At 34.1% G+C, this 13,331-nt stretch overlaps 1 protein-coding gene and 1 long non-coding RNA gene across 4 annotated transcripts in view; both read right to left on the minus strand.

The window, feature by feature from the left end:
• Positions 1 to 1,319: 1,319 nt before the first annotated feature.
• On the minus strand, positions 1,320 to 8,262 carry LOC107584673 (uncharacterized). 2 transcript variants are annotated; one of them, XR_001609167.1, is made up of 5 exons: positions 7,849 to 8,262; positions 6,987 to 7,249; positions 3,238 to 3,451; positions 2,002 to 2,056; positions 1,320 to 1,596 (listed from the first exon to the last, which is right to left on the minus strand). It is a non-coding gene; the product is annotated as an uncharacterized lncRNA (long non-coding RNA). The 2 variants fall into 2 exon arrangements; XR_001609166.1 differs by having other exon boundaries at positions 1,320 to 2,056.
• A 337-nt stretch (positions 8,263 to 8,599) lies between these two features.
• LOC107584559 (collagen and calcium-binding EGF domain-containing protein 1) overlaps positions 8,600 to 13,331 on the minus strand; it is a 66,056-nt gene continuing 61,324 nt past the window's right edge. For both annotated transcript variants that reach the window (XM_016271234.1, XM_016271233.1), the window contains 2 exons: positions 10,701 to 10,736; positions 8,600 to 9,284 (listed from right to left, as the gene is read on the minus strand). In XM_016271234.1, coding sequence (XP_016126720.1) covers positions 9,027 to 9,284; positions 10,701 to 10,736 — 294 coding nt within the window. In that variant the 3' untranslated portion in view covers positions 8,600 to 9,026. The remainder of the gene's footprint in view (positions 9,285 to 10,700; positions 10,737 to 13,331) is intronic.

Genomic DNA, 13,331 nt, shown 5'->3' on the forward strand with positions numbered 1-13,331 from the left:
TTACATCTGTGTTTTGTTACATATAAGAGTAGAACAATTATTTTTATGTTGATCAAAAGTGGATAATTTACACTGACGTACAGCTGACAAAGCAGAGTGACATGCTAAACTCCATCTATTTTAAACTGCATTATGGTGTGGTGACCTGTGCTCTGCATTTAACCCATCCGAAGTGCACACACACAGCAGTGAACACACACACACACACACACACCGTGAACACACACCCAGAGCAGTGGGCCATTTATGCTGCAGCGCCCGGGGAGCAGTTGGGGGGTGCCTTGCTCAAGGGCACCTCAGTCGTGGTATTGAAGGTGGGAGAGAGCGCCGTACATTCACTCCCCCCACCTACAATCCCTGCCAGTACGAGACTCGAACCCGCAAACTTTGGGTTACGAGTCCGACTCTCTAACCATTAGGCCACGACTTCCCCATGGTTATACTTGTGCTTTTGTTCATTATTTTGTATACATAAAGATTAGATATTTGAATTAACCCAAAACTATACGTGTCAAACGTCCGTATCTAACTTGTCCTGTACCATTTGTGCTACAATCATGAATTATACACTTCCACGCAACACATGGCTTGTTGAAAAGAGAAGTGCTATTCATTTTACAAGAGATCTGATGTGCACGTTTAACTGGCAAGCTGGAACAAAGTCCCATAGACTTGCATTGATAGAGATGACAGAGTCGCCATATCTGACAAATACATGTGTATGTGACAAACCATGAACCTTGGAATCAGAACACCATTAATATTAATATTAATATTAACCACATAGTGGCAACCATCCACAACACCTTTATTGGTTATTTCATATTTATTATTTTACATGCATTAAAAAAAAAAAAAAGTCTTTGCGGGACTATAATTGAACTTCAAAAAAGAGATCTAATAGGGGATTAAATAGTGTAAATATATGTATTAATAATAATAACAATAGAAAACAGTATCTAAAATATATATATATATATAATTTTCTTATTTATAAATTTGATCATTTAAATGCAAAAAGTAGTATAAAAGTAGATTAAAGTAGTGTCAAACATTTTATAATAATATTAAATAGCAACTAAAGCTAATAGGGGATTCAAATTAGTGTAAGATGATGTTGATGATAATAGAAAACAGTATTTAACAATACACATTTTAAATTAAATACATTTTTAAATAAATTTTAAACTTTAAAGGCACTTTGCTGGACTAATAAATCAATTAAAAATATTAATAATAATAATCTAACAATACAAATTTCTCTTATTAAATCATTTTAACCTTTAAATGTAGGATCATGCAATTTTTTATGTCAACTACCCATAAACATTTTGTTGATGTCAAAATCAAGGTTTTTTTTTTTTGACTCATCTCTTGCCTGAAAAACCACGTCATGTTGCATTTTCCCAAAACTATCTTTTCATGCTTAGACAGACTTAAATGTCACGCCTTGTTACTCAAAGGCTGTTGGAATCCTTGCTTGTGAGTAATCCATCAGCATCAGTCCTGCTGATCTCTTCCCGTGGCCTATTCTCCAGCTCACGATACTCCCCTAATCATGACAAGTGTCTCTCTTGTTCGCATCATTACGTTAGCCTGAGGAGAGAGTTTGTAATTGAGGTCCCTTCTCTTTTGTGTGAAGTTCATTAGGAAGTTAATTCTCACAGTTTGGAGGAAATGCACGATTTAAATAACAAAGGAAATGCAAATGGCTCATTTGGATTGGAGACAAAGGCACCTGATGGGAGCTAATGGATTACGCATCAGGAGAATACTTCGACAAATTAGTCAGCACAAATATTTGGCCAGCTAATTATGCAGCCAAACAAATGTTATTTTTGGAAAGCAGATGCAGATAGACCACAGTTTTAATGTGTAAAATGGCAAGAAGGGTCATAAACCTCCTGATATGGAAGAAAAACTGAATTGTGGCAGCAAGTGTTTCCTAACAGGACTTTTCAGGTCATAAGGGACACAGAGCAGCTGAGCATGGCTTCTCACCTCTCAGTTGGGTTCCCTTTTCTGTATTCAGTGTCTTTCACACTGAATTCACAAACTAATGCAAATAGACAAAAAAACAACGATTTGAAAAACAATTCCCACAACAAAACCTGAGTAAATAACAGTGGTGTGGAAGAAAAGCAGCATGTAGCATTTTATTATCCTTCACCTGCAGGGAGTTCACTTCAGCCCTAGATGGTCTATTCATTACGGTATAGACCCGACATTTAGATTTGACCCCTTTTTGGACGACACGCTTATGTTTAAATCAAGTAATGAATAGATCAATAATCAGGGATGTGTTTGTTATTGACTTATTGAGTGTTAACCTATTGAATGAACATAAAATAAAAAGTATTGTATGAATTAGTGAAATCTCTGTGGGCAAGTATAATATTTAATAAATAATATGCATTATGTTATTTATTATTATTATTATTTACACTAGCAGTCAAAAGGAATAATTATGATTTTTTAATTTTTTGAAAGAAGACTGTTATGCTCAGCAAGACTGCATTTAAAATACAGTAAAAACAGAAATATTATTGCAATGTAAAATAACTGTTTTCTATTTGAATACATTTTAAAATATTATTTCGGTGATGGTAAAGCTGAATTTTCAGCAGCCGTTACTCCAGTCTTCAGTGTCACATGATCCTTCAGAAATAATTAATATAATATGCTAATTTGCTGCTTAATTTGATCAGTTTTTATTGCCGATGAATTATTAATGGTTCTATTATTATCAATGATAAACATTTTTTTGTTAATTTATTCAACATTTATTTGCAATAGATTTTTTTGTAACACACACATATATATATATTATATTTATTATAAAATTAAAATGATTTTTTTATCATTTCATTTTTAATTATTATATATATAATTAAAAAAAGCTATCTATATTACAACATTTCTATTTCAACTGCAAAGAAGTAAAACAGTACATTAAATTATATGTCATTAAGTGTTATAGTGTTAAGTGAAGTGTAAGAAATATTATCTATTATTATTTTAGATTAGAAAATAAATATAGATGATAAAATTAAACAAAATAAATATAAAAGAACCAATTAGAAAAAGTATTTTCAAATATGTGCCAATTAAACGAAGTGTTAGTACATACTTCTTCGACATCTTGTGGCACCTATTTTATGCAAGTGTGTGTCTACATAAAGCAGTAGTGCCCTTTGTGTGTGCATGTGTGTGGTGTTTTGAGCACTCAAACATTACCTTAAAGTGGCTCAACACGGTCCTGTGTGTGTATGTAGAGTGTTCTCTCATTATCTGTCCGAACTAAAGAGCATTCACCGGAGAGGCTGTGCCCTGCTCTTATTTACCGACACACGAAAACCAAAGGTTCCAAACAATATCGAATGGATTCCTTTATCCTCACAAGTGCTCGCCATCTCCTCCACCTTTGAATGTCCCCCCTTTTTTAAGATACCTGCACGGAAGAAGAAGAAGAAGAAGGGAAATTTAAGACAAAAGGATATCCTCAACTTTCCTCGGTGGCCCCCCTTGCAAACATGGAGGGCCTAGTTTAAGACCTTTATTTGTATAAAACCTCTCATTAACTCCGCTCATGCTGTCTCCCTCAGCCTGCCGTGGCTTAAGTAGTGCGCTTTGTAAAAAAGCTACCAATTAGTCACCCATCAGCTTCAATTAGAAGAGACAAAACTTGTATAAAGATAACTCAACGAGAGCGGGAGGGAGGCTGAGGCTCAAAAGCGAGCGCCCGCTTCACTGGGGCCCTTTCAGCACCGAACGTACCCTCCTCACCTTGTTTCTCCTTCTCTACCTTTCTAAGAGCCCAGTGTTGTGGAGATGGGAAGCCAGGCCTCCCAGGAGTCTCAGAAGGAGGGCTATTCAGCCTCTATACCTGTTTACGGCTTCTAAAGCGTTGGGCTTGCACACAATCGGTCTTTGTCCTGCCGGTGCTTCCTTTAACTTAGGCCTCAACAAGAGCAAGCTTTCACTAGCACTCTCTTTCTTTCTGTGGATTGAAGAGGGGGAAAAATGAGCTGAAGGAGTGGCTTTCGCCTCATTAAAATTGAATTTGCACTGTCCTGTAATTACATGGGAGGGCAACAATGTATTTCTTCCCCTCAGTGAAGGTTTTTGGGGCAGTTAATTTGGCGCTTGCATTTAATCTCTTAAAGGCATTAATTAGTGCGGAGTGAAACCTTAATTTCCACTGTCGTCGCTGATGTTCGCCTGGAAGTTTTCCCCTCCCGTTCTTCCATACAGACGAGGCCGGGCAAGCAAGCACAGTTAATAAAATTACCTCATTAATGACTTTTATTCCAGCACAGTGACTCATTCAGGATCTGCCATTAAGCATTAGCTTGATGCTGTTTGAATGGGGCCCGGGCAGGGGCCGCATTCACTTTCACTTGTGGTTTTTCCTTCATAGTGGGCAGTTCTAAATAATGAGGGAGGCAGCCAGTGAGATATAATTAGGAACAAGGGGCACTTCAGCAAATATTTGAAATCTTTTAAGGCTGGCTCTTGTACACTGTCCATTAATTACTTCCAGATGGGATTTCGGGGAATATTTCTGGCTGAATGATGTCCTGTTTACCTCCTTCCCATCCAGCCCCTCTTCTTCTAATCTTAAGAGCTTCTTGGTCGTTTCACGCCGCTTTTTTTCTTCTTTTTGGGTTAATAACGTTAATGCGTTAAATGTCACTGGCCCAGAATTAACTTGATGACATCACTTATTGTGTAAGAGAATAACTTTCATTAATAACTTTATTAGCACAGCATTTCTATCTCTTAAAGGGACAGTTCTCCCAAAAATAAAAGTCCTGTAATCATTTTCTCACCTTCATGTCATTAAAAACCCATATGACTGACTTTCTTCTGTGGAGCGGTTTAAAAATGTCTTGTATACAACAAAAGTCAATGAAATGTTTGTGGGTAAATTCTAAAATAATTTATTTTTGAGTGAATTATCGCTTTAACCTTTTAGTTTAAATGAAAAAAAGTACTAAAGTGGTGCCTATTCTATTAGGCACCACTATCTATTTAAAAAAAATAAAAAATACCCCATCAAACTAGACATATTGTCACACTACATGGTGTTAAAATGTCAATAAATTCTATTTATTGACATTTTATAGTTTTTTCCTGTAACTAAATATACATATTCACTTTCAAAAAAGTGAAAAATATATTCACTGGAGTGAAAACGTGACAACTAGCCCCGCGCTTCCCTGATATACCATAATACTGAAAGATTCCCATATTATACAAAATCAACATATATATATATATATTATAAACAGAGAAATGTTCACATGCTAATACAATGTAATCAAGCACATGCATGTTAGTTCAATTCAGCTAAGCCAGCTAAACACCAGATTGTTCAAGCTGGGAGACCAGCTAGACCAGCTTAAACCTGCCTTAAATTGGTTCAGCCTTTTTAGCATGTTGAACCAGATCAAGTCATTATCCCAGCAGCATTGGTGGCATCATTTCTTCAGTGGAAACATCTAAACAGGGATGGACTTTAAGTACAGCCTGGGGAACTGGGGCGCAAAACTTCTCAAAAGAGAGACATGTGGAAAGGGTGTCAGGCTTTTGAGAGGAGATAATTGGAACCAGATCTGAGCATGGATTGATATTTGGGGATTGTACCACTCAGAAACAGAAGCCAAGGCAGTCCTGAATGAGCTTTGCTGTGCCAAGTAACCCTCGTGAATGGGTTGAGATGGAAAGGGGGAGTTCAAGTCAGCTACATCTCCATCCAAAACAACCAGAGGCTAGGAAATGTCAAAGTAAGAGCCCCTTTTAATAGTTAATAAGCAATTGCTCCATGTTTTTGGCTTATTTTAGATCTAGGCCTAAAATAAATCAAGGAAAGTAAATAGTTCAGCCTGACTGAATGTGTTTGGAAAGGTGGCATGAGAGGCTATAAACACTAATTCAAGCTGCCTCTATTGTCTATTTTACATTTATTAGATTTAATTGAGTGAGTGAAGTGCTTACAAAAGGCATTTTGTGTTTACGTCACGCTCCACCTGATTATTTATCTCATTAGGAGGCGGGAAATGAAGACACAAAGGATAATCATACTCGGTGACCTGTGCAGTACTAGAATGAAGCGATAAATTTACTCAGTGTCACAACACATTAGTATGATCACTTTTCACCAGTTTTCATTTATAGGTTTGTCATAATCATTTGTTCTACCACAAAGTCTGGAGCTTGTGTGTTTGCATTGTATGCAATATTATACAGCATTATAATACACCACTGCTTCCATCTAGTGGTTAAATAGCCACACAACAAAGAGTGTGCAATAAAAAAGGCAATAAAATGAATCCAAATCAAATCCAGGCGGAGTATATACACGCACTTGTAAAGTAAAATAAAATAAAATCCAGGCTAAAATATATGAATATTTTTAAAAGCAATAAAATTAAATCAAATAAAAGCCAGGCAGAGAACATAACACGTTTATAGGAGTGATTATCTGTCACTATTTGTGATTATTTTGATTAAAGAGTAGTTTAAACTTTAATATTTTTCTCTGTAGGTTTTCTATAGGTTATATTTAGTCTGACTTTCTAATTCACTTTCTATCGACTATTTTAATATTATTCTTGGCTGTCCTTTTATAAATATTTTTATTGTATTTCAAATGAATGTGCAAAATTTCTAAAAAAACTAAAAATCAGGGTCCTCATGTTTCAGCTATATTTACATCATGAATTATGAAAATGGTAAATATACTGTAAGACAAAATGGCATGGGAAACACTGACTTTGCAATTAAACTGTGTAACGTGGATCTATTTTTCATTCACAATTTGCAAAGGAGATCAAGTCCCACAAAAATAGACATCTAATTCTTCTTATGCGTCATTATTTAATAACAGGTAATGTAAACTTACTGGCCATTTCCAAACTTTCATATTAATCGTTTCACTTAGTCAAATCAAAATATTGTCTTTGCGTTCACACAGTACTCACAGCTCAAGTTGTTCTTGTCTCACTGGAAAACGATGTTTTGATGAAGTCTGTATAAATGGCCTACAGGGTGAACTGGCCGCAGTTGTTGGCTGGTTACTTCAGACAGTTTCTCTTCATGAGCCATTACTGCGTGGCTCTCACAGGGATCAGTACAATTTAACCATGAAATGTGGAGGGGAAAACAGTGCCAGAATCATACAGGTGCCCGACGGTGGGAATATGGGTAAGACGTCAGTCAAGCGTGTTTGGATCTGATTTCCAAGCTTCAAATGGAAGAATTAACAAGTTTAGTACTGCAACCTCAACTATGATAAATGTTCATAAGACAAACAGATTTTACATTATATACAGGTTATGTTTGAAATATTAACCCAGAATTCAATGTCCTTGACCTGACCTTGAATTTCCAGTGTGATGGGTGGCATGACCGCACAACTGTTTTCAACATTGATTATAATAAGAATTGTTTCTTGAGCAGCAAATCAGCATATTATAATGATTTCTGAAGGATCATGTGACAATTCAATGTGAAAATTCAGCTTTGTCATCACAGGAATAAATTACATTTGAAAATATATTGAAATAGAAATGAGTTATTTTAAATTTTAATAATAATATTTATAGAATATTTCACAATATTACTGCATTTTTGATCAAATAAATGTAAATACGATGAGCATAAAATATATCTATATATTTTTTTGAATTATAGTGTATATTATTATACGATTTATTTTTGTATAAAAATGTCTTAACCAATAAGTCCAGTTAAATAAGAAATAAAAAATTATAGCAAATATTACCTCTAAATCATTTGTCACACTGGAAATGTAAGGTCATGGTGAAAGCACCAAGTACTCACTGGTATTCCGCAGGGATCAGTATTCGGCCCACTTTTATTTTACCCCATGTTCCAGTTTTACAAGGCCTGCAGATCGTTAACAGACAGTCTCTCCTAGAGTTCCTTAGTCATGTCAACACCTATGGAAAACAGAACCTACAGAAGATGCAGAAGCAGCCATCCATGATCTTGTTTTCCTCAGAGATAAATGAGTGAACAGGAAGGTAAAATGGCAATGACGTTCCATAGCTGTGAACCGCTTCATGAACTGTGAGAGGAAAATACAAAGAAGAGAGTTGAGAGAGAGGGCAAGGTGTTTAATAGGTGAGGACAACCAAGAAAAACAGATTTATTGAAAACACTGATGGGCCTCTATTATTGCTGAATCATGGGTTTGAACTGAATGTAATATTTTATAGAGTGCCTCTTATATATATATATATATATATATATATATATATATATATATAAATCATTCTAATATAATGATTTGGTGCTCAAAAACATTGCTTGTTATTATCAATGTTGAAAACAGTTGCTGCTTAATATTTTTGTGGAAACTGTGATACATTGTTTTCAGGATTCTTTAATGAATATAAAACGGTATTTATTTAAACCAGATTTTTTTTTTATCAGTTTAATTTTTTTTATCTGATCAATTTAATGCACTCTTGCTGAATAAAAGTATTATTTCAAATAATAATAATAAAATATGACTGACCACAACATTTTGAACTGTAGTATGTTGCACATTCTATATATTAATTAGAATAAAATTAGGCCATTTGTTTGAAAGAATTTTAATTCTTCTTGTGTTATCTTAAGAAACCTTACAGATATTTTTAGAAGTATTTTTGGAACTACAAAATATTCTTAACTTTTTTTCTTAAGCTAGAAAATAAGAAATCAGCAGTTAAGAAGAATTTGATTCTTAATGTTCCATGAATCTGGCCCTAGAACAAGAGAACTATGCTATATGTAACCTATTAGTTATTTGGTAGACAAATGACACGTTTAAAATGCCCAAAATACAAAATGTACATCCTTTATATTATAAAAATAGAAATTTCATACAATGAAATACATTCAGCCTTTTTTAAGCGAGTATACATTAAATAGTCGTTCTGTGATATTTACACTACTCATTCTCTCTACAATCAGTTCTTTCTTTCAGTTCTGGCACTCTTTGAGGGCAATCTTTAAATTGGCCAATCTGGATTATTTAAGGTCCGAGGCAATTTCCTTTTCCTGGTGCTCTTAGGCGGGATCTGGGGTTTGTAGTCTTCTCCAGAGCCAAAGTCCAGGCTTTCCTGGGTGTCCCTCCAATTGTCCGGGGCAGATGGGAAATCCTCTACGGAGTGTAACGGTCTGCTGAACACTTTGTTCTGCAACTCTGCGATGTCGTTACGAATGTCAGCCATCATGAGTAACAGGAAGTCAAAGGATCCTGGTGGGCCCTGAAAACACAAACACACTCATCATCACATCAAATTCCATGTCACTGGATTAAGAGTTGTTCCACACCCACAGGATTAACAGAAATGGGCATTAAGCAATCATGTAAAATAAAGATTCACAGTTTCAACACACTGTCTGTCTTTCTGTACGTCTAATTTAGTGAGCTGTTCCTCCCTTCCTGTTGAGCTTGGATACTTTAAACACAGAAGTTAGTTCTTAAGAATGAGAATTCATGTGTACATGATTTACAGTAACTTTTTATGAGTTTAGTTTTCTTTAAACACTGTGTACACTGCTGTTGCACCATAGCAGCCTTGCAGATGTCTACACTGCCATCAAATAGGCTTAATTAATCTAAATAAATAAATAATAAAACATAACACAGAATTTATAGCAATTTAAATGGTGAGACTTAGAAAACTTCTGCAAAATCTAAATATTTTGGTCAATATTTTTAAGTCTTACCAGTTAAATTAATATACATTTTTTTATTTCTTTATTGGTTTGTATTCATTTATTTCTATTTTGAGCATTTTACAGATTTTGCCAAAATAATGTATGCAAAATCACTGAAAATAGGAAAAAAAATCTGCAAAAGAAAAAGCGGTAATACAAAAACAAACAAACAAATAAAATAAATAAATAATTTATAAATATAATTGATAATTTAAATGGCGAAACTGATGATTTTGCATGCATAATTCATTTCAAATACAACAATTGCAAATACATATGGTTAGAAAAAAAAGCCTTGATTATTAAATTTTTTTATTTAAAGAAGGGTAGAAACCAAAAACATCACGAGTTGGCTTTTACATAAAAAGTCACAAGTTATTTAAATGTACAATAAAATTCATAATACCGAAATCACATACATGTGTTAATGAATTAGTCATTTTTACTATTACTATTAATTTCTATTATTAACAGAATTTTATTATATAAAAAAACATACACATACATAAATATAAAATTACGATATAGCTCAATAACTTTTTTTTCCTCAATTTTAATTTAAATTGAGATATAATTTATTTGTAAAATTAATTAATTAATTTATATATATATATATATATATATATATAACTGAGGGTGCAGCATCACGTTCTTTCGGTGTAGTTTAGTAATCTAGCTTTGTTGTGGCACACAGCACTTTTCCAGTTATTATAAAAAGGCACAGCAAAGTTTGCAAGGGGTAGAAGAGTATTTTGGGTCTGTTTTCAAGAAAAATAAATCTTCTGAACCTGATTTTGTGGATAATCACAATAGGATGTCTGCTTTAGTGCTTTGAAAGAGAGATAGACAGAAAGACAGATGAAGAGTGATCAAGGGTAAGAGCGAAAAAGACTAAAACAGACAAATATATTTCAGACGTAAGAACCATGAGAGAAAGTGTCATGATAAGAAGTTCTTACTGGAGGTCCGGAAGGGCCGGGGACCCCTCTCTCTCCCTGGAGAAACCAAACAAATATTTGGGTTAGCATGATTACAGTAAAGAAGCCATGAGAAGTCCAATGGGACAGTTATTGCCCGCTATCTCTCAGTAACACGATCACACGTGAGAAAACAAGCCATCACTGGCCACATCAAAATCAGACAGCTCTACTCCGTTGTTCAGCAAATCAATCACTGCACAATGCAATTTAACTGGAATATAAAACCAAAAGACAGAAACACGTTTATTCAGCATCCGAGTGTATATATAAATGTTATCTTAGCAGTGTTTCTGCGCACCATTTGGAGCTGGTCTCTATTGACCCCTCTGTGGGGATTATGTAGGGTCAGGGTTCACAGAGAGGTAGCAAGCAGCCCAGATGTTTTTGATTTGTGAATACAAAGCCAGAAAAACCTTCTATACAAACATGTAACAGAATACACACTATACATGGATCAACCTTGAACCTCTGCATGCACACGTATGTCGGAAAACAAACAAAACATTGGAAAAGCGTGCTTATGTAGGCCTGAAACCTAAATATGTGAATGTAAACGCTTATGGCTAAGCTAGCTCGGTTTTGTTGTGTTCTGAAATGTCTAAAAGTATGTCTAAAAAATATCTAAATTATCAGTGTTGATTTGAAGGCCGCTACATTAGTGTGAAGAGTTTACTTCTACAGCTAGTTTCAATTACGGATAATCAAGGGACAATCAATCTGGTTAAAGTTAGTTAAACTGTCGACATATTTATTGCTAGCTACCTGAATAATAACATCCGGTTTATTGCACTGACTAGGGGTGTAACAATACACTCATGTCATGATTCAGTTCAAGACACGATACTGATCTCAAAACAAAAAATGATGAAATTAAATAGTATATATATATATATATATATACATACTGTCACCATCCCACCTGTGGGACGCTTGGTGCTCTTTTTTTTGTTATCCTTTTTTTCCATCAAATATTTTAGTAATCATCATAAATTATATATCATTTGAAAGCTTAGAAGCCCAAGATTCATCCTTTGAAACCATTTTGAAATCCGACATTGCGTTACCATGGAAAAGGTACTTTAAAATCTTTTGGCAGTCTCCTCCCCCTTAGTGGGCAGTGTCAAGTGTCATATTACAAAATGTATTACGTTCTTTTAGAATCAAACCTTTTTATAATTTTGACAAAAAACATATCATTGGAAAGGTCTGAGTCTCAGGATCCAATATTTGGTGGTTATTTTGATATTGTCAATTAATATTGACAGAGAAATCTAGGCATTTGTGACAGAAAAATGCATTAAACAAATTCAATGGAGTTTGGATGGCACCCGGTGGCTGTTTGTGGTATGACACCCTAAATAAAATCTCAAAGGAACCTCAATTTTTTTCATATCAACTTCAAATTTGGAACATAACTTCTATAATTTAATTTTATACCAATTTTAGAGTAAAACCTGTTATGTAAACTATTTATTATATATAAAATAAATATAGTGCATTTTATTTACAGTAAATTTAAACTTATAACTTTTTGGAATTTTAATAATCAGCTGATTTTCTTCTTTAAAAAGAGCCCAACCTTAGGTCTGTATTCCAAAGTGTTCATAAATTACAACAATTTAAGTTTGGATAGTGCACTTTCATGCCTATTTTAAAAAATGGGGGGTGACAGTTAAGGGGTTAAATTAACATCACATTTATTTTATTCTATTGACAAAAAATCTGCATATGGTTTATGTACTTAGGAACAATATTTATTGTGAAAAGTGGTATATAAATATAGATTTTAATTTATCTAACATTAATAGTGGCTAAAAAAATCAATCTACTTAAAGTAAATATTTTCTAATTAACTATTTCAATTATTTGCTGTTAGTTTAGTTCAATGACACAATAAAAACCATCTATTGTGGACATTTGGCCTAAATATTTTTTCTCATACTATAAATGGACTTTATACATCTAAATAAACAGCTGCCTAACCTCAAAAGGGGATCATCATCATATTTGGGGGTCCTTGGCTTCAAACCATTTGAAAACCCTTGGGTTTAATAGATGCGTTCATGGCACAACCTGCTGGTTAAATGTGCTGGCTACCAGCTGCTATGCCATCTACACCATGAGGTGAACATACTCAATCCCTTAGAAGCCCAAGATTCATCCTTTGAAACCATTTTGAAATCCGACATTGCGTTACCATGGAAAAGGTACTTTAAAATCTTTTGGCAGTCTCCTCCCCCTTAGTGGGCAGTGTCAAGTGTCATATTACAAAATGTATTACGTTCTTTTAGAATCAAACCTTTTTATAATTTTGACAAAAAACATATCATTGGAAAGGTCTGAGTCTCAGGATCCAATATTTGGTGGTTATTTTGATATTGTCAATTAATATTGACAGAGAAATCTAGGCATTTGTGACAGAAAAATGCATTAAACAAATTCAATGGAGTTTGGATGGCACCCGGTGGCTGTTTGTGGTATGACACCCTAAATAAAATCTCAAAGGAACCTCAATTTTTTTCATATCAACTTCAAATTTGGAACATAACTTCTATAATTTAATTTTATACCAATTTTAGAGTAAAACCTGTTATGTAAAATATTATATAT

The sequence above is a fragment of the Sinocyclocheilus grahami genome, unplaced genomic scaffold (genome assembly GCF_001515645.1).
Source record: "Sinocyclocheilus grahami isolate Dianchi unplaced genomic scaffold, SAMN03320097.WGS_v1.1 scaffold61.1, whole genome shotgun sequence".
Lineage (NCBI taxonomy): Eukaryota > Metazoa > Chordata > Actinopteri > Cypriniformes > Cyprinidae > Sinocyclocheilus > Sinocyclocheilus grahami.